The sequence below is a fragment of the Rhopilema esculentum genome, chromosome 12 (assembly GCF_057945365.1).
Source record: "Rhopilema esculentum isolate cy_ngs chromosome 12, ASM5794536v1, whole genome shotgun sequence".
Classification (NCBI taxonomy): Eukaryota; Metazoa; Cnidaria; class Scyphozoa; order Rhizostomeae; family Rhizostomatidae; genus Rhopilema; species Rhopilema esculentum.
The window spans coordinates 195,781-217,983 of record NC_142826.1 but is presented as its reverse complement, the minus strand read 5'-3'; the positions used below and the strand labels follow the sequence as shown (position 1 = coordinate 217,983).

The 22,203-nt window shown below is 36.2% G+C and overlaps 3 protein-coding genes and 1 long non-coding RNA gene across 7 annotated transcripts in view; 2 read left to right on the top strand and 2 right to left on the bottom strand.

The window, feature by feature from the left end:
• The window catches only part of LOC135681304 (small ribosomal subunit protein uS5m), a 29,812-nt gene extending 27,797 nt beyond the window's left edge, over nt 1-2,015 (top strand). The window contains exon 11 of the mRNA XM_065195694.2: nt 1,026-2,015. Coding sequence (XP_065051766.1) covers nt 1,026-1,235 — 210 coding nt within the window. The 3' untranslated portion in view covers nt 1,236-2,015. The remainder of the gene's footprint in view (nt 1-1,025) is intronic.
• On the bottom strand, nt 1,860-9,335 carry LOC135681306 (uncharacterized). Of its 2 annotated transcripts, XM_065195698.2 has the most exons (6): nt 6,640-7,624; nt 6,297-6,449; nt 5,764-5,869; nt 3,999-4,514; nt 3,563-3,627; nt 1,860-2,200 (listed from the first exon to the last, which is right to left on the bottom strand). In XM_065195698.2, the coding sequence occupies exons 1-6, from the start codon at nt 6,654-6,656 to the stop codon at nt 2,119-2,121; spliced, it is 939 nt and encodes a 312-aa protein (XP_065051770.2). In that variant the 5' UTR covers nt 6,657-7,624; the 3' UTR covers nt 1,860-2,118. The 2 variants fall into 2 exon arrangements, with proteins under 2 accessions (XP_065051770.2, XP_065051769.2); XM_065195697.2 differs by having other exon boundaries at nt 6,297-9,335.
• LOC148958674 (uncharacterized) lies at nt 7,545-20,486 on the top strand. Its single transcript, XR_016144441.1, has 2 exons — nt 7,545-7,655; nt 9,328-20,486. It is a non-coding gene; the product is annotated as an uncharacterized LOC148958674 (long non-coding RNA).
• LOC135681302 (arginyl-tRNA--protein transferase 1) overlaps nt 12,290-22,203 on the bottom strand; it is a 59,453-nt gene continuing 49,539 nt past the window's right edge. For all 3 annotated transcript variants that reach the window (XM_065195688.2, XM_065195689.2, XM_065195691.2), the window contains 2 exons: nt 14,445-14,506; nt 12,290-12,653 (listed from right to left, as the gene is read on the bottom strand). In XM_065195688.2, coding sequence (XP_065051760.2) covers nt 12,534-12,653; nt 14,445-14,506 — 182 coding nt within the window. In that variant the 3' untranslated portion in view covers nt 12,290-12,533. The remainder of the gene's footprint in view (nt 12,654-14,444; nt 14,507-22,203) is intronic.

Genomic DNA, 22,203 nt, shown 5'->3' with positions numbered 1-22,203 from the left:
GTAAATATTACGCAAAAACATTATTGTTTGGAAAAATGTAGACCATGCTTAAGGGAGAAAATTTGTCAAATGAGAGGCGAGTCCCTATAAAATCTTTACAGGAAAGTGGTCTTTAATTTTTGTCAAATTGTTGACCAATTTAGATGCAGCCACACAACAGCTTCAATAAATCAAAAAAGGTTTCTCGAGAGTGTTTCAGTAGTAAGAAACCGAGAAGTTATAATTGACGTTAAAGGGGGAGCGAATTTGTCTGTTTTATTTCACCATGTTTACACCAAGGAACAATAAAAGACATGAAAATCGACACTGAGCAATTTTTTGCAGCTCAAAATTCTTCCAAACAAAAAATAATAGAGTGTCTTACACAAGTATAAAATAAAAATTCACCTGCATAAAAGGAAACCATTTTTACAACGATTTATTTCCGAATAAGAAGGTTTCAAGTTTTTCCGTGGCGTCCTTCAAGTCTAGAATTGTACATCGCTGGAAATGTTTGGCTTCGTATGAATAAAATTACGAACCATGATTTAGAAGGTTCTTGGAGAACCAAAGAATCGTTAATTAAAAGAATTTTTCAAGTTTGGCATAAAATTCCACAATTTATGCAACCAATTCAAGAAGGCATAAAGCGGTTTCAAAAGTTCATAGCTCCCGTCAAAATATTAAAATTTGAAACTGTTAAAGACGTTTTGAAACTGTTATTTTAAAAAAAGTGCTCGAAAAAGATTGAAGTTTTGATTGGTGGTTGTTTCACTTCCGACCCACTCCCATTCGCCACTTAAAAACACAACGAATTCGCACAACAATAGCTTTCGATAATTCTTGCGCCATTTTCCCTCCTTCGAGGTGGTGCAATACTTTTGTGAGGGGAGCATATAGTCTTTATAAGACTGATTTTTATATCCTTCTATTTAATAACATTATCAATTAATGCAAGCTTTTGTGGATTTTTGCGTCTTTTATTGGCATTTCATTGAAATTCCACAGTCGCTCTTCAGATCGCTTTTTGTTTTGTTCTTAATCAGGAAACACATCAGGAGCTAGCAGAGAGAACAGGGAAGAACGTCATTGAGTACAGACCAGAAATGGGGATGCGGCCTACTGTTGTTGCCGCTGCAAGCCTAAAGGCTATCGAGGCAAGAATGAAACAAGAAACTTCAGTGTCTGACGACATTGCCAAATACTTTGACCCAACGAAGGGTCTTCATAAGGCTAAACTAACACGTAAAATTTGAAATTTTGTTGTCTTTCAATGTGCTGCTTTGTGAATAGAGATTATATTGCTTGATCGGTTGACCTGAGGACCGTAATTCGGATCCAATTAGAATCTTGTTCCTATTTTTGTTACTACTGTGAAGCTACTTTTCGATTCTTTTCAAATCAAACATTTTAAAGGGGAATGTTTCGCCTGACCTGGTCAGAAACTGAAAATGCTTTGTCTTTAATAATGTAAAATGTAAACATTAAAGACAGTGATCTACGTCAGTAATAGTGGTTATCTTTGAGTTTAAATTTTATTTTTCATAGAAGTAAACAGGTTGCTAAAGAGAAAAGTCAATTGACCTTTAGGGAGCGTCCTCGAAGAACAATATTTTTCTAAGACATATAATGATTTTTTTTGCCCAAATCATTTGTTTCCAATTTATTTTATTTTCGCTTACGCTTTATTCTAGTAAAGTTTTGCTTTTGCAGAAATATATTTTAATGTTTCAATGGAGTTAAGTAACATGTCCTCTTTTGAGCAGAGACCTTTCAAGTAATCCTATCCCCAAAGGCTCTCTCTCTACCAGTATCTTCGATGTGAGTGTATAATGAAGTACAGTTCGAGAATTATTTTGCTTTAGAATAAAAACGTTGACAACGTTTTATCATTTTATAACATTAACAAGAAAATGACTAGGCTACTAGATGATTCGAGTGGCTGGTTTAAACTTTTACCAGAATTGCTTTTAGCTAACGGCTGTTGAAAATGGTTAAATTTATTTAATTATTATTGCAGAACTTCGTGTGTGTAGGGTCAGTTCAATTGTGTCGGTCGGTTACTTGGGCACCAAAGTTCTTCGCTTCCGATAAGATGTGGCTCCGCCTGCTACCTCTCCTGCAATTGTGACACTTCTTCTAGAATATCCAGGTTTTCCCTCTTTTTTTTGGTGGAATACACTGCTTATGATAGTGACTGTTTTTGTTATTCCCTAATGCCCTGCAAATAGAATAAAAAATGTAGGACAGTAGCAAGAAAAAGCCTTAAAGAATTGCCAAATAATAAATATTGCTAACGTTCTCTATGATATTACCTAGATACCAGCAGAAGCATTCTGTCTCGGGGCTTCATAAAAAACTCCTTCAAATAACGGGAAACTCTGTTTACCAAAGTCCATATCGAATCTATTTGCTTTTTCTGTCAAAAAGGGCTTCCATCATTTAGACTGCCTAGGGTATTCGGTGCAACGAGACCAGCTGATTAAAAGTTTTGACTTTGGGAATTATGGGAAGTCATAAAATGTTGCTCAGCTTCTTCCCTTTCAGTCGATTTTCTAAAAGGTTTTAATTAAAATATTAGATTGTATGAAAGCTTTCATCGGATAAGAAAATAAACTACCGGGCAAGAAAAGCAGCCAGGGAGGGAATAAATCCGAGTAGATGAAGAGTATCTCGGTCAAATTGTAGACGACAACAACCAGTCAATAATGATAATGTCACAGGCTACACTAAGATCTTGACATTGGTAGCTCGACACAGTACCAAGAAAAATGTATTCCACGCAGAAATCTGGCAGCCACTCTGAATTTCCAAGTTAGTGGATTTTTGTCCCCTGAGATTATTCGGTGTAAAAAGTTGTTACAAAAATTCCATTTCGTCAAATGAGCTATACCATCGGTGCAGCAAAATAAATTTGGTCGCACGGTGCCTCTTGGTGGTTCGTTCGTGATTTGATACTAATTTCTCTCTAGATGGGTCATAATTCCTTTCGAATAAGAAGCAATTGCACACATAAAAACATTTTTGTCCTGAGAACAGCCAGACAAACAGAGCCAAGGTTCCATGTTGAATTGACCATGCCAGCGATTGAAAGTTTCTCTGGAAAGCATTGATAGCTTTCAATATCAATTGAAAATTGCGTACATTTGTTTCTATAAGTTCTTTGAAAGTGGATATGAGAGAAGACGAAGAACGGCTTCACGTTTCCAGCTTTTGATTCTTTCCTTCAGCTTTATATGACTTATTTAATATTCTAAAGTGTAAATTAAGGTTAGATGAATTATGAAGACCAAGTTTTGTTTTGGTTTTTTAAAATATACTATTGTTCAGTCTAAACCGTTTCAATTCAAATTTACATTTTTAATTTATCCTATTCTATTGATTTTGCGGCTTTATTTTAGTCCACCAGGCAGCCTTATTTCTCTTTGTTCTAATCTACAATCTAAGAGGAGGTCGCCTTGCTCTGGCAATATTGATTTGTTGTGTAACACTATTTAATAGGCAAGAAAAAGGCAGATTAGTGTTAAAAATTCTCTCCTAAATCGACGAATTAAAAAATTGTCCAAAGAGGCAAGAAACCTACCTTTGAGCTTTTGATGACCCATCTCTTATGATTGGAGGTAGTTTTGAGGAGCTGTCTGCAGAACCCTTAGAATCAAAATGGGAAAAATTCTCTGAGAATCAATAAATTTTTTTCTACAAGAACCTTTGTGCCCCAGCCAATGTGCCCTAACAGAAGAGGTGCGTTGTGTCACTGTTTAGGTTCATACAACTTTTACCATACAATCCCTATACTGGGAAGGCTTATAAAATGAAAACAGGCAAAAAGAACAAAGTAAATAATTTCCTGAAAGTTTCCTGCTTTCTCCGGCCCTTGCTGATAACAGAATCTTCCTCTACTTAAAAAAGTTAGTGCCCAGTTAAGTTAAACTGTTGACGAGGACCCATGCGAAGTTTGGTAGAGAAATTGATCTGACTCTTGTATGTCATAAATTTGTAAACAGAATTGACTAACGTACGTTGCGCTCTTCCCATTTGTCAATCATATTTTCTTGGTCCGTTTGCGTTAAAACATTCGTTCTGTACAGCTCTTTTTGGAAGTTGAGTGAATGCTCAATCATACTACAAGCATATTTAATGGTGTTCATTGTATGTGAAACAACAGGATCTGTTTGGGAGCTATTGGCATTATTATGTTCATGAGTCTGGGTTCCGATTTCAGCAGTTTCAGCATCATCCGTTTGTATGAAAGAACTGACTAGAGGTGCTTCATAATCATCTTTGTTATCTTGCCTCTCTTCGCTTACATCGGTTGATGTACTTTGGTCTCGATTTTCCACCGAAAGGCTCTCTGTCATGGCGGCTGCATCCTTGTGCCCCAATTTATGGTCGTCTGTCATCGTATGTTGATCCTTTAGATCAACCGTCCGGTCGTCTGTCATTGTAGCATCTTCTACTAGCTCAAGAATATCTGTTTGAGTAAACTCGTCACATCTACCAATATTGTATGCATTTTCTGCTGAGTCAAATTGTACCTAGAAGTTATCAAAATTTATATTTACAATCAAGTCTATTCTTACGCCAAGAACAAAAGTTCAAGATATATGTATGTATGTATGTATGTATGTATGTATGTATGTATGTATGTATGTATGTATGTATGTATGTATGTATGTATGTATGTATGTATGTATGTATGTATGTATGTATGTATGTATGTATGTATGTATTTCTAATTCACCACAATCATTATATTTACAGGTTACAAAAGTTAAAAGATTAAAATACAATTATGTAAATCAAAAACAACGATAAACAACCATAATTTCAGTGGCAGAGGTAGCATTAAAAAGTCAAGCTGACCTTATTTCCATAATGGTCCCCTTAGAGATGCTGGTTTAACAGGAAAAATCAAGGAAAAACAAGAACGATACAGGAATGGAATTTTCGACTGTTGTTAATTCGGAATTTTTGACTCTTGTTAGTTACAAACCGTCCCCTAGTAGCAGACATACATGCCATCTTCCTTTTTTAACAATATTATTAAAAGATCTCGTTGACCTCATTCTTGAAGGTGTTGATATCGGATGTCGATTTTAGTGCTGATGGAAGACTATTCGATGTTCTGGGCCCTAGGTAGGATAGGCACGTTTGTCCGGTATTGCTTTTCGAAATGGCAGGCCTAGTTTAAACTTTAATCTTCGCGTTGTTCGGCTCTGGTTGACTGGATGAATGATCTCCGCACTATACGCTTGGAAACTAAATTTCATAACGTTGACACAAACGCTCTATCCTGTGCTTTACTGGGAGCCAATCTTGAATACTGTGACCCCAATATGTGCAGTGTATTTTAGGTTCAGATAAAAAACGAATGCAATTATTTCGTGCTGCCAGGATATAGTGCTTGAAGACAGTTCGAATTTGATATGCGCCATTGATATTATATATAACATGCGCCATTGTGCCAGTGATACTTGAAAATCACTGTCATCACTTGGTACAAAACAGGAAAGGAATCAAGTCATGACTGAAATAAATTCAACACTTCCTTTATAATACAAACCATGGCATCAGAATACTGCTGCTTTCAAGGATATTTTTTATGAAAATGAATTTAATGGCACTTTGCTTGCATTAATGAGAGGAGATTTAATGAGAGGTATTAATCTACCTATTTACATATTTTACAGCTACATTTGTCTCCATTCCAAGCATGTATGTCTTTTTTAAATGTACTTTAGGTACCTGAAGGTACTTTAGTTACTCTTGCCAGAACACACTCACCGATTCAGTTTCATCATCTTCGCTCCCTGCTGATATCCTATTTTCTTTTAACTGCTTCTTAAGTTTCTTTATTCTCCCATTTTTCAGACCAAGCATGTTTCGCATTCTGTTCGCATACAACACAAGTTATAACAATCCATGCAATTTAACAAAGTAATTCATAAATCACTGTGCATTTGCTAGACAGTTCGAAGTGTTACCCAGAAACAAGGAAGATTAAAAAAGACTTTTTAATGTGTTTCAAGCATGTATAGCAACATCATTGTCATGACACCGATTTTTCAACGAAACAAGAAAGTGTTGGTGTTAGCATTTTTTAAGTTGATGCTATCAAGTTGGTTTAGCAGTTCTACACCATGCGTTTGCTGTTTTTATTCTTTTTTAACAACATATGGAGCAAATTGATGATCAAAATGATCAAAAGATGCAAATTCAACTCACGTCAACAATACACCTTATCTAAAGATACCTTTAATATGAAATTAATATCATAAGTTACCATAACAAGATGCCATCACACGAAGAAAAATCACCTGTTTATTTCTTGCTTGAGCGTTGCAAGCTCTATGCACAAATTTATCACTTTTTCTTGGTCTTTTTTAACGGATAAACCAAGTTTCTTCACCATTGCTATCGCTTCATAGATATGTATACTATCGTGTGGGTTTGCCTCTTGTTGTTCTGATCTACACAAGCAATAGAATTGATATAAAACGATTTTCTGATTGTGTCCCGACATGTTTGCAGATAAAATGATAGAGATATTGTTTTTACAGCTTAATCTTCCAAGTAAAGTGATCACTCGTTTAAGACATCTTGCATAAAAGAGAACCAGATATTTGGTATAAAAGAAAATCGGTAATATGAAGCATTTACCTGCTTCTGCCTTCCATGACACAATTTAGAATTTCTTTGGCACTCTTCTAAAAAAGTTTCCAATGCAAAGCAGAAAATCGTTGGCTCATTTTGAGTTGCAAAAAATCCTGGAGGAAGATGGTATATTCCGGCAAAGTGATGCACCCAACCTATGAAATGGCTTTTCCTCTTTTAAAACGCGAGGATCAACAAAGCTCTGTAAATTTTCATTTTATCAAAGAGAGAGCCACCTGTTGTTGCCAAGGCAAAAAAAATAGCGCTCGGCGTTGGTCGCCTCAATCCCCTTTGAATTCTAGTAACATAATAGAATACCTTGAGCTGTATCTGGCAACGCCTCACGATAAGCAAATTACAATGTGAAAGCAGCTACCAAAATGCAAAGTCTAAACGTGAATATTTTATTGCACAATGAATAGCATAGAATGTATAGGACATACACCTTGTCAGCGTTCAATTATTTCTATTTATCAAGGAATTACGATATTTATTAGCAGCTGCTCGTGCACAGGATCTTCAAACTAAGAAAACGTACAGCGTATCGTTTTATGCCTTCTTCTTGTTTGAATTTTAAATCGCTCATTAAACTCGGTGGCAACTGGAAATTCGAGACGGGATTTGTATTCCTTGCGATCTCCGTAACCTGTTGGGAGGCATCTACTGGTGTACAAATTTGGCAAAACTCAACCGTTCATTGTGGAAATAGATTGTTGACATTAATCTGAATCAGAAATAAAACCAAAAACAAAGAAACACACAAATGTCTTTCAATCTCTAATAAACAGGATAAATAAGATAATCAATTTTATTTCGTGGAAAATTTTGAAGATTTGAATAAAAACTTTATCTCGTTTTCATGTTTTCACATATTCTTTTGTTTTCATTGTTGTTGGAACTTGTTGGAAGCAATCTTCTTCTTCGAATTAACAATCTTAAATGATCAAATTGTTAAAAATCTTCAACGTTTGTTAATATTAGAAATCAAACATCAAGAAAATCAAGACCTCTAATTTTCACAGGTAAGATGGCATATTAATATCAATACGTTATTCTATGTAGTTAAATTTACTACCTCGCATGTATTTATTTGCGATATAAACACTATATAATTATGTATCAATAATATTCTTTATCAGTTATTCTTTTGGCGATGTGCTTTACCCGATAAATAAACAGACAGAACACGGGGAAACGCAAAGAAATACAGTCCTCTTGATTATTGATGTTCGCCTCTTTTTCAAAACATTAACTAGCTGCGGCAGGCTTGTGTTGAAATGGGTTAAAATACTGTAATCTGCGTTGTTTACAAGAGGAACTCCTTTGATGAAACAAAACAGGTCATTGATGTAAAAAACGAAAAGAATGAGACGTCAGACTGACCCTTCAGGTAATCCTGATAAAGATCGTGCAGGATACAGTAGAAGCAGGGACGTTAATTGACAGATTATTTTGGACGGTGAAGGGTACGAAATTTCCGCTTGACAATAAGTCAATTGCAATTTGGTTCAAAAATTTAACAGAAATAAATCTAGACAGTGTTTTCTCGAGATGTGGACTAGCTTGATATTTTATTATCTTTTCGTACATCTTGGAAAATGTGTTAAGCACACTTACGAGGCGAAAATTTTTTTCTTCTGTCCGAATAGGTCGGCCTTTGGGAATTGGTGAGACTGCTGTTTTGAATACTAGGGTTTATGGCTTTTATTTGTGGACTGGGTAGCCCATACACAGCTAAACGGACAAGTTTAGGGGGTGTTTTGTCTTTATCCGTTGATGTCATAACATTTATATACAGCAAGAGATTGAACGGAACGGAAAACAGCTAGTTAACTAGACTGATTTTGGTGTTTCTAAAAAATCAGTCGAACTGTATGCTGATCGTCTGGAATGTGTTTCTACGACGTTTTTGAAATAGCGAAAAAAGTTTTGGCAGGTCTTTATCATCAAATATGATTCTATCTTCTTTGACAAGGGAAACTTCATAACCATGGAACCCATTTATTGAAGAGAAAGGGTTTGAGAAGACTCCAGAAATCTTGGTTTGAAATGAAACGATTTTTTGCATTTTTGAAATGAGTTCTGATCACACTTTTTCTTAGTGACGAAAAAACAATTTTTTTGCTTTTCGTTAAAGTTGATTTCATTTGCTTTTGAAGATACCTTTTTAGAGATTCTTACAAAGCCTAGAGCAAGTATAGATTTATCTTGTATAGTGCAAAGAAAAAGATTGAAAAACACCTTAACACTGTCCAGAAATAAGTAAAAGGAAGAGAATAACTAAAGATGAAGTTTAAAGGGCATATATCGCGTTAGCAGTTGGATAATGCAATAAAAATGTTTAGAGTGGAGGCACTTTGTTTTGTCACTTTTCATTTCTTCTTCATGAATTTTTACTGCCATGAAAATTCGACCGTGATCCCATACATACATGCATTCATACATACATTATTCATTTAGCAATGCAGGTTAAAATGTGTCAATCTCAAGTTGATTGATGTGGACATGCAAATAAAAATGTGTTAATGTTCCTTTTTCGAAAGTTACGTAAAAATGTTACATTTCTTGGTCAGGAGTTTTTTCAAATTTTTGCAAACTGAAGACTTTACTAGCATTTTTAGATTTGTTGTTTAGCTGTTCCATACAATAGTTCCTCTGTAATTTAGCGTGTTCCTTTTATTTTCTGCATTCAAGTGAGATACGGATTTCAGTTCAGATGCTGTTCCATAAATTGCTGCCTCTCTTCCAAGCAACTTTCTATTTAAAGGTAAAGTTGGCCATTAATTCCAATTTCTCCTTTTTGTTTCAAACTTTGGTGATCTATTGAATCGAATGCTTTACTGCAGTTGATTAATAGAACTCCAACTGTTTGCAAGATTTCTGATAGATACGGTAGCAACATGTGTTTTCCTGTATTCCCATTGCTTTCTTTGTCTGGTAAGTTTACTTGAACATCGAGTTGGCAACATAAAACTGCTTCAAATATCTTGCTGGGAATGGATAGCATGGCCAGTGGTCGGTAATTCCCTCCTCTCTATTCTCTTCCCAGCCTTGTAGGCTGGTTTCAGCTTGCCAATCTTCCATTTAGTTGGAAAGTTCCCCTCAAGGTAACTTTGTCGGCAAACACTAGACAAAAATGGACTCATATTCTCAGAAAGCAATGTCAGTTCTCTTGAAGAGATATTATCGTGGCCTGCTGCTTTCTTAGGATTCAACATTTTTAGTTTTTCTATAAACTTCTCAGTTGTGAGATACAGTTGAGACATCGTTGATGTTACTTTGCAGATGCATTGTGCTTCATCCTTGCTGGTTTTCTCGAATTTGCTAGCAACCTGCCCTCCTGTGCTAACACAAATTTATTCATACCTTGTGCTACCTGCTGGTATCAATTTTTATTGGTCCTATTAACTTTTTTATCTCCCCGCTACCTCTCATGACTTTCACTGTTCTCCAGAAATCAGGACTGCCCTTGTCTACTTCTGCTAGCTTTTGTTTCCATGTTTCCAGCTCCTCATTCTTCTGTACTCATCCCTCTACTTTGAATCTCTGGTCTGATTTGCCCTCCAGAGTAATGCATATCGCTGATTCGTTAATTTTCCGATTTTTCTAATCATCCTAATCAAAGAGAGAGACTGTGACCGGATCTTTTCTTTTTGGCATAGCATCTCTCACTACTTCTTATCCAGATTCTCTACCATCCACAGGTTGTCGTCAACATCATCGTTACAAGAATGCCAAGGGCTTTTCCTTTGGTACCATAGGATGCAGTATTTCATTCTATGATTAGCTAGAAAAACATCTATTATTCCTGCCGAAACAACTTTATCTTTATTGCTTACGACCATTACATCAATTAGGGTCTTTGTTGAATCTGTGATCCTTGTTTTGTTCATTTATTATATTCTCTAGACAGTTTCTCTATATTAATTTTCTGAGCTTTTTCCCATTGGCTTTGTTTTTAAATAAATCACTGTTTTGATCTCCCGTAATCGAGATATTTTTCTTGTTGTTTACAGGTACTGTGTTGTCCAAACAATGGAAAGAATTCTCTGTTATCTGGTGATCTACATACAACTGCTATTGATACTACTTGCGAGTGCATTACTACATCGGCCCAGAGTGCTTCAATATTGTCATGATCTTTACTTTGCTTCTTTTCGATGATGTTTAACTCATCTTTGTAGAATATCATGCATCCTCTTCCGCTGGGAAATTTGTATCCTATTATCTCCAGGTCCTTATCTGCCACTTTTTTATGCAAAAGAGTGGAAGAGTAGTATCGGTTATGCCAAAGATGTCCTTTTTAGCGTGAAGTAGCAGGATTTTAATTTCTTCAAAGTTTGTACATGTCAAGATTCCATTTCAGTTGATTTGTGCAGTGCTCAGAACTCTCTTTTTCCTTTTTGAAACAAAACTGTAAAGCCCTGAAGCTGTACTGTTCATTGGCAACCGTTTCAGTCTTTTCGCTTTGAGTGATTTGCTCTGGGGCTTTGCATGATTGGCAGCTCCAGATTATTGAGCTATCTTGTGGCATCTTATGGTACTAATTGATTTGAACATTCTCACAGGGCGGATGAGCTCTTAATGTTTTTTTTCACCTGGTAAAGGCGCTATTGTTCGGAAGCCGATGTGCGCTTATGAGCCCTGCTTTTAGCTGGACGTATGGCTGGTAAGCAGGAGGATTGATGAGGGAATCGCCAACTTCCTGAGCAATTTCTGGCTGTAAGTAGGCAACAACTTCTGGCCGTAAGGAGGCAAGGGCTTTATGTTTGTTGACCCAGATCTCTCGTCGATTATAACGGTGAAAACAGTGGCGAATGCAAACCGCAATTTTTTCATTAGAACCTTCAGGCTTGATGGATGAAGCTTCTATAAATTTCTTAAGAAGGTTAGAATCACACTTAAAGCAATATCTACGTCGCTTCATGTTTGAACTTCGACAATGAAAGCTATGATGTCTTAAAAAGTATTCAAAATTGAAAATTTTTAACAAAATACTTCTACAAATTACGTTTTACTCACGTTTCTTAGTTTTATAACAAAGAAAACAGTTTTGAGTTGATGTTGATTCTCAATTTTGATAGCGTCGAAGAAGCTATTAATAAATATAACTCATGGTCTATAAAAAAATAAAAATTGTCTCTTATACAACTTTCAAAATCATGCCTCTGATGATAAAGAAGCTTGTAAGTAGCTAAGTTTCACAACCAGAGAAATATGAAACACATTATATTCGCAGGTAAGGTTTTCAAGTACACGTAGAGATTACAATTGCAAAATTTATTGATTAATGATTACAAATTTTTGGAGGAGCATTACACTTTTCTCTGTTGCAGCTAGAGCAGCAGGCTGCCGACGATGAAAATTGGATTTCATTCTTTATGCATTTAGCACCTTCCTTTGTAAATAGGACGAAACAAAGCGATCAAAATAAATTTTGCAAAACAAGCTTGGTTACTAGAATCCTGCCACTATTTCTATACTTAGCCAAAGAGACCATTTGGCGCATCTAGAAAGGTTTTTGCTTATTCCGAGCCTGCAATCGTGATTCCAAACGACCTATTTCTTTTTCATTTGAATAGTGCTACAAAATAAGCTTTGGTTATAAAATAAGCTTTGGATATAAGATCTTTGTGAAAAGAGTGGCAAGAATGGCTTGGGTAATAAATGAAGAGTGCGCAATTAAGACATTTATTTTTCACAAACTTACACAATTCTTAACAACTGTCCTTTCCTTGGAGAGCAGCTCACTCCACGATGTGTCTGTGCTTATCTATGCAAACCATTCGTCAAAAGTAAAATCCAATGCTAGAAAACTGATCATAGTAAAACACTGATCACAATAATCACTGACGAAAGATAAATGATCACAATAAACACTGACGGTTTTTGACAATCTGCTAGTCACGATACAAGAACATCCTCTCGGCAGCTTCGCCAGCCAGTCTACAGTATTCGCGAGCCTCCTCAATATTTCGTTGTTTCTCTTCTTCTTTAACCAAAAACATATCTAAATATATCTAAAAATACGAAAAAGATGGTTATCGAAAAACGAATACTGTTCATGCCACGTAAACTTCGGTAATAAGTAAGGCGACAAAACTAAACAAGGCAAAAAATGACAAAATGACCAAAAAATTTCATAAAGGGAAGAAATATTTTGAAAGTGTAACATTATATGGACTGCGGGAAACAACATCTAAAATGATTTCAACATACTAATAAAATAATAATAAAAATAATAATAATAATAATATAATTATTTATACAGGGCTGCCTTTTCAGCCACAAAAGTGCTATTATCAATAAGGTCCCTGCTGAAAACATATACAATATTAGAAAAACCTAAACTTGAAAAAGGTGTTACTTACAATCAGAATCTTGAAACTAAAGCTTTAAAATCATTCTCTACTTTACAATCTCTCTTACGATTAAAAATGTTCTCTCAACTTTGATTTAAAAGTAACAAGCGATTTCAGGGACGTATGTCTTGTGGAAGTTCGTTAAAACAGTATTGTCCTTGAAAGTAAAGGGACCTTTCCGCGTCTTTCGAATTAAGATTGAAGATTGATTGATCGAGATTGAACATCGATGGAGGTCGAAGAAAGATCCTTGGGAATATTCATAAAAACTTTCTTTTATCATGAAGCCATAATGTTTAGATCGTATATGGGTTTAATGAAGGGCGCCACAATGTTTAGCAGCAAGGAAAATTTTACAAATATGACGCTCTTGAAACTCTAAAAACTCATCTAAAATATTTACAACATAAATTAGAAGCCAGGAAGATCCATGGAAATTTCATAATTTTTCTCTATCAATACGCAAAAAATCTCAATAATCTAAAAGGGTTTAGCAAAAGACGCCACCATGGTTGGCGACAAGAAAAATTTTGAAAGTAAAACTTTCTAGGGATGACCGGAAACTGCACTCGAAATATAAACAACACACGTCGATTAAGGCGCACTGGAGATAAAAGAAAATAAGCTATTTTTATCATTATGTACCATGGTTTTATCTGTTTTGCATTTGAAAAGACCACGACATGAAGACGGTAAAGGTATTGCAAAATTTTAGGAACACGTTTAACACATAATACATTATCACGTTTAACACATTATCACAATAAGGCCTGAGCATAATAATAATATTAACCGAAGAACAGTTCTATTGAGAATACAAGGCAAAGTATCTCTGTAAAGTTGAAACATTATTTTTTAAAATCTGATCGTTAAAATTTCCCATCGTATTTATGTCTCATTTCCAACCTCCGTGAGGTCAAGTAAGTCAGTGGGTTGCTTACGGATGTTCGGTATCTTCTAGTGGGCTGTCAAGGGATGCTGGGATGCCATCCCTACCCTGGGTTCCAGAGCGTCAAGGGTTGTGAACTGATTGCACAGAAGGCGTATTGACGCGGGAGTGCGGAGGAAGAAAGAAAGAGACGAGAGAAAGAAGTCTTCATATCGAAATATGCGCCCCTTGAGAGCTCGGCTATTTCAAGTGGTTTTTTTTGCTTTCTCTTCAATTTGGTTTTCCACGTGATTTTCACGTCCCTTTGAAGAGTTAGATCGCCTTCGGCGCCCCCCGATTCCTGGCCGCTGGAGGGGCACGTGCCCCCTGCCTCCCGGCCACCACGCCACTGGGAGCGAAATTCACGCTTGTGGCTGTCGTTGATGAATAACTAGCTTAAGGGATGGATTGCCTTTAAAAACTTTTAATTGAGATCCGCCTTATTCATTGATATATAATCTTTACGTAGGTAATATATTATATACAGTTGTCAAATCAATGTGTGACAGATAAAAACATACCGGAAAAGGCATTATTTGACCTTGGTGCAGTATAAGGGCTTTCTTTTCATTCGGATATACATCTGTGGAAGAATATAAAAACCTTTGTGGAAAAACAACGACAGAAAAACTAAAGAATAATCTTATCGGCATGTGCTAGCTTACCAAAGCCATAAAAAAATATCTCGTTTCAGAATAAGTAAGGGACAAAATATTCTGATCAATATTAAATTCATTTTTAGCAAAGTTGGAAGAAATAAAATCAGATATGTTCAAAAGGATTACACTAGCGTTTCAAAAGTATTGGACCACGTGAATGTCACATTTCTAGTCCATTTACTTTTGCTCTGATGAAGCCCCGTATGCCGTTACTGAAATATTAGCCAAAACTGACTTACGTGTGTTTGTTATTGTTCATTCTCGTCGCGTTGCGGTGTTATTTATTTACTACATTTTATCGATTTTTCGTTGCAAAAATTCCATCGGAGTCCGTCAAGCAGCCTGCTATCGTGGTCTTTTCTTTATTTTGATTTATCTAATCTAGTCAAGAGCCCGACCTGTTTTAGGTCTGACAGACCTAGATGCATTGATCTGATCCTGACGAACAGGAAGATAAGTTTTCAGAATACTGTAACAGTGCATACAGGGCTGTCGGACTTTCATGCCATGATAGTCACTGTACTTAAAGGTGGATATAGGAAGAAAAGGGCCCAAGATCATTACATATAGAAATTACAGTAAATTCCGTGCTGAAGACTTTAGGAGGGATTTTTGTGATCAGATTACGTCTGAATTGCAGGGTAACGATGATAATGGCGCTTTCGATGCTGTAGTTATAAACACACTTTATAAACATTATATGACAAAGGCCCTTATATGACAATGACAAAGGCCTTACGGAAAGCGATGATGCATCGCAAGAAATTACGCAATAGATACATCAAAAGTAGAATTGAGGAGAATTTTGAAGCTTTTAAAAAGCAGATAAATTTTTGTGTGAAACTTCTGCCCAGGACGAAATCTGATTACTATAAGAACCTTGACCTTATAGACCTAACAGATGACCGTTTTGGGAAGACTGTCAAACCTGTTTTCTCAAATGAAATACAAACAAATTCAGCTGTGACTCTGATTGAAGATGGAAAAATGATAACTGAGGGTTCAAAAATTGCTGAAATTTTTAATTATTATTTCACAAATATAACAGAGAGTCTGGGAATTTCCAAAGACCAGACATTGCTTTCACCAACTAATGGAATCAATGATCCAGTGGAAAAAGCTATCAAAAAATATGAAAATCATCCCAGCATTAAAAAGATCAAAGAAAGCTGCGAACTGAATAAGTTTGAATTCAAACCAGTGACTATTAAAGAGGTACTTTCACAGATTCAAAAACTGAATTCAAAAAGGTATCTCCCCTAAATAGCATCCCAGCTAAGTTCTTCATACAGAATGCAGACATTTTTGCTGCCCTTATCCAGAAGATCTTCAGGTCTAATTTTTCTGAGTGCTATTTTCCAAAAGAACTGAAAGCTGGTGATGTTTCGTCCCTGTTCAAAAGTCTTGATGCCTTTATTAAGAAAAATTATAGACCTATATCGGTTCTATCGTCTGTTTCCAAAATTTACGAGAGAGTAATGAAGGGGCAGAAAAACCTCATACCCTTAGCTTCCTCTCTCCTCTTCTGTGTGGATTCCGAGAGGGATATGGAACCCAACATGCACTTTTACGACTCATAGAAACCTGCAAAAAGACCTTAGATAAAGGGGGTGTCGCTGGAGCACTACTGATGGATCCCTGAAAGGCTTTTGATTGCTTGAATCATGGCCTTTTGATTGCTAAATTGAGTGCTTAGGAAGCAGAGGGTAAAGATGAATGGGTCCTTCAGCACATGAAGAGAAACAACAATTATTGTACCACAGGGCTCGGTCTTAGGACCTCTTCTATTCAACATACACCTCCATGATCTCTTCATGTTTGTGAATGATGCTCAGATATGTAACTATGGAGATGATACAACTATCTATGCTTGTGACAACAGTATTGATAGTATCATTGAAACATTAGAGAGTGATGCCCTTAAAATTGCAGAATGGTTTCCGAACAACTGTATGAAATTTAATGAGGGCAAATACCATCTAATGGTCTTTGAGAAAAAGTAATGATATTTCTTTAAATATCGGAAGTGTCAGGATAAAAGAGAGCACGGAAGAGAAGCTGCTTCGAGTGATTCTGGACAAAACATTATGCTTAAAAAGCAATTGAGGTCCATTTGCAAAACGGCTGGGCAAAAGCTACATGCTCTCTCGAGAATCTCTCACTTTCTTGATACTGAACAACTAAAGAGAATAATGAAGGCATTTATCTTGTCCCAGTTCAGATTTTGACACTATAGGAAACATATTATGTAGCATGAATTGCAATGGTTCCTATCATATCCTGTGACTTTCCATCGTTGGTGTTCGCTTCGACGAATCTTATTTAACGTGCAGAGAACACGGAGCCAGTGAGAGAGACAGTGTATTGCTTATAACTCTGGTCTGACTGAACTGAACTGACTTGACTGACTCACATACAAATTAACATACTTATATACAAAATAAATGTGCTGAGTAATGATGTGTTGTGATGATGTAATGATGATGCAATGGAGAAGGAAAGATCTAGACGTGAGAAGAAATCAGCATGACATAGATGTGTGAACGTGTGTACAATGGCGAAGGGCATGTCCTGTGCTAGGTGAGGCTGTGAATGACATAGGTGGATGTCATGGTGATGGCATGATGTAGGAATATAGCCTAATTTACAATATTAAAATCACTACAACACGATGTTACTCAGAGACAATGCGGTCCCAATCCATATCAGCAATTTACAACTGTTGATGATTGAAATTTATAAAACAAAACGGGAGCTCAATCTTACTTTCATGAAGTATATCTTTATTGAAAAACACAGTACTTATGGATTAAGAAGCTGCCACAATCTACTACTGCTACAAGCGCGCACTACGTGCTATGACTTAGAGACGATATCATTTCCAAGGAGTAGATTGTGGCAGGCACTTTCCAATGACACGAAACAATCAGAAACCCTCTCCAGTTTTAAAAGGAGAATAAAATCAGAGGAGAGGAGAGGAATGCACCTGTACACTGTATAGACCTTTCGTGGCACAGGTTGGGTTCTTGAATGGATAAATGTATTGTATTGTAACTGCCAAAAAAATGCTGAAAAACATTGTAAAATATGTATATATGTATATATACTTAATCATTTTTTATGCTAAATATATATGTATTTTTATTTTTTAATTTTTAAACAATTTTACTTTGTAGTAGGCTTGAATTAGCTTTTATTCTGTAGCTATCTATATACACCTACTTTAATTAAATAAAAAATAATAAATTCGTATTTGCCCTAGTGTCCGAGCTAAAAGCTCACTTAACATAAAAGGTATGTCTACTAGGCTTGTGTTATCCACCACATACATAATCACTTCATATAAACTGTGAGACACAAGATTTAGAAGTCATTCAATGTGAAAATGTTATATAGAACTTATTGTATCTGATCATACGCAAGGGCCGAGAGAAAATAGATTCACATGAATAACTTCTTAACCCTGTGTCTCCATATATAGTTGGCCATTATCAAATTTGATACCGAGCACCACTGTAATGTGCTCTTTACAATCAACTTATCTACTGACAATGATCTCATAACAGTCCAAACATCCTTTTTGATGCAACCAAGTGAGCCAAAGCAAAGCACTTTCAGATCCACCTCCCAACCTAACAACTGCATCAGACTGCACAGCGGCTGATACCGTTTCTATTTGGTGTTCAGCGCTTGCTCAAAATACAGATCGTAGCAGACAGTCACCTCTAAGATAATGCATTTACGTGACTGATTGTCAATGATAATGATGTCAGGTTTACGATGCGTAATACGCTGTAATTCATCACCATATTCCGTTATTATTGATTCTGCAAGTTTGTTTGCATGAAACTGGAAACCACTTATACTTCCTGAGATCACCTCAAATATTTTGTCAGCAATGCGATTGTGACCTCGACTATAAAAGTTGTGAAACTCTCTACATCCATTCATCAGATGTGCGACATTTTCCGTGTGCTGATGGCAAAAAGGGCAAGAAGGGTCATTATCACAATTCCATACATGCTTTGTGAAGTTTGTTGGAAGTAGACTCAACCGTGCTTTTATTGCAAACTTCACCAGTAAATCACTTACTTTCCAGTTGTAAAAAATTGAACGGGAGGATTTCAACTGAACATCAGTCATGCAGAGAAAGGGGCCTTGAACTGACAATTGCTTTGCTTTTTGCAAATCTCGATTAACTGTCTGTTTGAATAACAACTTCTGAAGTGGAGCACCTTCATAAAAAAATTCACTATTAATAATTACTCCAGCCTTTCCTTGCCTGAACTCAATGGAAACATCTAGCTTTCTAGCATATCTCAGAAGATCTGGCCAATCTGATTGACACCCAAATATTGGTACGACTATTCAGGTAGCCGTCTGCACTAATCTCAAACCCAAGGAAGTTCATATCATTATCTGTTGAAGCAACTTTCCGTTTTTCCATATCCAAATTAAGGGATTGACGTGCAATGTTCTTGAACTGTAATTGGGGATGATTCAACATCTTAATGAGAAATGCAACCCTTGTTGACCTATACACATCTGACACACGCCTAACTCCAATCCCTCCGTGCTCGCGTGGTAAGAAGATGATGAGCTGTGTTGTTGTTTTTTACAAATCGTACATATTTCGAACTGCCTTCACCAAAGACTTCTCCATGAGTTCCAACTGCTCCTCTGTAAACCTTGTATTGTAAAAATGGTGGAGAATCTTCGCGAGAGCCAAGTTATTTAAAGCACTAGCCTTTAGAACAAGAGGCAATTTGCAGCTTGTTATTTTCTCCATTAAATCTTTATAACTTTCTATAACTTCATACACCTGCACAGCATCTTCGCCGGAAAGTGAGAGAGACTCTTCAATATACTTATAGGACTTAAAGGGTCACCTGTCTTTGTTCCTCTGATTATATTGAACTCTTTACTCAATTCAAACCCACAAATCACAGAAAACGAGGAGTAACGGTAAAGATCTTCGACCAAGCAACAATAAATCAAAGGAATAATAATAATAATAATAATAATAATGGAAACTTTTCATTTTGAATTCCAGTTAAAACTACAATTACAAATCTCACTATTACAAGGTAATATGTAACTGGCTAGCCTGTTTTTACAAAATAAGACTATTACAATCGTAGTAAAGAGAAAAGAAAAAAAAAACGTTAAAAGGGGAGTAGCTCTGGGTTAGTCCATGTTTTATTCCTACAGCAAAAAATGTAATAGGTGGTACGAATGGATATCGTAGAAAGCTTAGAAATGAGATATCGTTTGTGTTGATCATCGATGGAAAGAGAGTCACACATTTCAAGGAATGAGCTGCATGAGTCGCTGAAGATGCCAAGAGAGCTGATGGAGAGATTTACAAATATGACAGATTTGAACCTTGGTCTTAGATCTGAGACAAGGCGAGCATATTTTAAACGTTTCCTTTCTGCATAATAATAATAATGGAAACATTTCATTTTCAATTCAATTTAAACTACAACTACAAATCTCACTATTACAAGGTAATTTGCAATTGGCTAGCCTGGTTTTACAAGAAAAAACTATAACAATCGTAAGGTAAAAGGAAAAACTGAGAAAAATAAAATAAAACAACTAAAGTTAAAAAGGATGTAATTCCGGATTTGTCCATGGCTTATTTTTGCAACAAAATATGTAGTACGTAGTACGGATGGCAATGTTGGAAAGTTTAGAAATGAGATACTGTTTTTGTTGCTGATCGATGGAGAGAGAGTCACACATTTTGAAGAATGAATTGCAGGAATTGCCGAAGATGCCAAGAGAGCTCATAGAAAGATTAACAAAGGAGACACATTTGAACTGCCGCTGTAAACCAGATAAGAGAGGAGCATACTTGCTGTGTTTTCTTGTAGCATTTGTCTCAAGATTGGATTCGAAGCCAACAGTTAGCTCTAAAATGTAGAGGTAATTGTTGTTAGTCCTCAAGAGAAGATCAGGGCGACGGTTTTCTCCAGTTATGATTGATGGTGAAAGATAGCCAGGTATATCAGCGTAGATGGTAGATTCATTGACAGCTTTTAGTGACGTAGCTAGAAAGTTTAGGATAGAGTTATGTCTCCAGGTGTATCGGCCTTGTTCCAGATATGTTTTGCAGCCAGCAACAACATGAAGGAGGGTTTCTGGCAGAAAACAGAAAGAACAGTCAGAGGTCTGGCTCAAGTTCCATTTTTTCAGGTTTTTCTGTGTGGCAAGGGTATTGTTCAGGTACCTTATGGTGAAATTGAAAATATTCTGAGGCATGCTACTTTGCACCTTGGACCAAAGTCTGTTTATTTGTGGAAGATTCTGGTTAAAGAGATGTGATAATAAAGATCCTTGGGAGGTTAGGATGTTTTGCAGACGATCTTTATGCTCATGCTGGACAGCCTTTAATGCTTCTTTGGTGTTCCTATATATATCATATTGTATATTTGTGCCAATGCTGGTATTTTTCCATAAAGAGCGAATGCTATCGTTTGGTGAAGATTTCAATGCGTTTCGTAAAACTGTTTGACACTGTAGGAATTTGGTGGATGGTAAAGTTAGGCTGAGTCCAAACTGGTTTTTAGAAAGAATAATGCTACTCAAGGTAGCACTTATTGGGAGGTCGAGCCACTGGCAGATGTATTTGGCGGAAAATAATAATAATAATAATAATAATAATACTAATAATGGAAACTTTTCATTTTCAATTCCAGTTAAAACTACAATTACAAATCTCACTATTACAAGGTAATTTGTAACTGGCTAGCCTGTTTTTACAAAATAAGACTATTACAATCGTAGTAAAGAGAAAAGAAAAAAAAAACGTTAAAAGGGGAGTAGCTCTGGGTTAGTCCATGTTTTGTTCCTACAGCAAAAAATGTAATAGGTGGTACGAATGGATATCGTAGAAAGCTTAGAAATGAGATATCGTTTGTGTTGATCATCGATGGAAAGAGAGTCACACATTTCAAGGAATGAGCTGCATGAGTCGCCGAAGATGCCAAGAGAGCTGATGGAGAGATTTACAAATATCACAGATTTGAACCTTGGTCTTAGATCTGAGACAAGGCGAGCATATTTTGAACGTTTCCTTTCTGCATTGCAGTTAAGGTTAGTTTCAAATCCTATCGTTAGTTCCAAAACATAAAGAATGTTTTCCTTTGTACGCAGAAGTAGATCTGGGCGCAGATTGTCTCCAGTTATGATGGATGGTGAGGAGAAGCCAGGTATATCGGCAAAAAGAGAGGATCCCTCTATTGCTTTCAAGGAGGTTGCAAGAAAATTTAGAGCAGAATTATGACGCCAGGTATAACGACCTTGTTCGAGATAAACTTTGCAGCCTGCAACGACATGGAGTAAAGTTTCGGGAAGAAGGCAGAATTCGCAATCAGATGATTGGCTTAGGTTCCAAATAATAATAATAATAATAATAATAATAATAATAATGAAAACATTTTTTATTTATATTCTTCTACTTACAACAGTAACCTCACTTTACAGGTAGTTAGCAGTTAACAGGTAGAGAGCAGTTCAGGGTTTGTCCAAGTCTTATTGCGCAAACAGAATATATAATAGGATGTGCATATAATTATTGCTGACAGTTTTTTAATTATAAAATTACGGTGTTGGT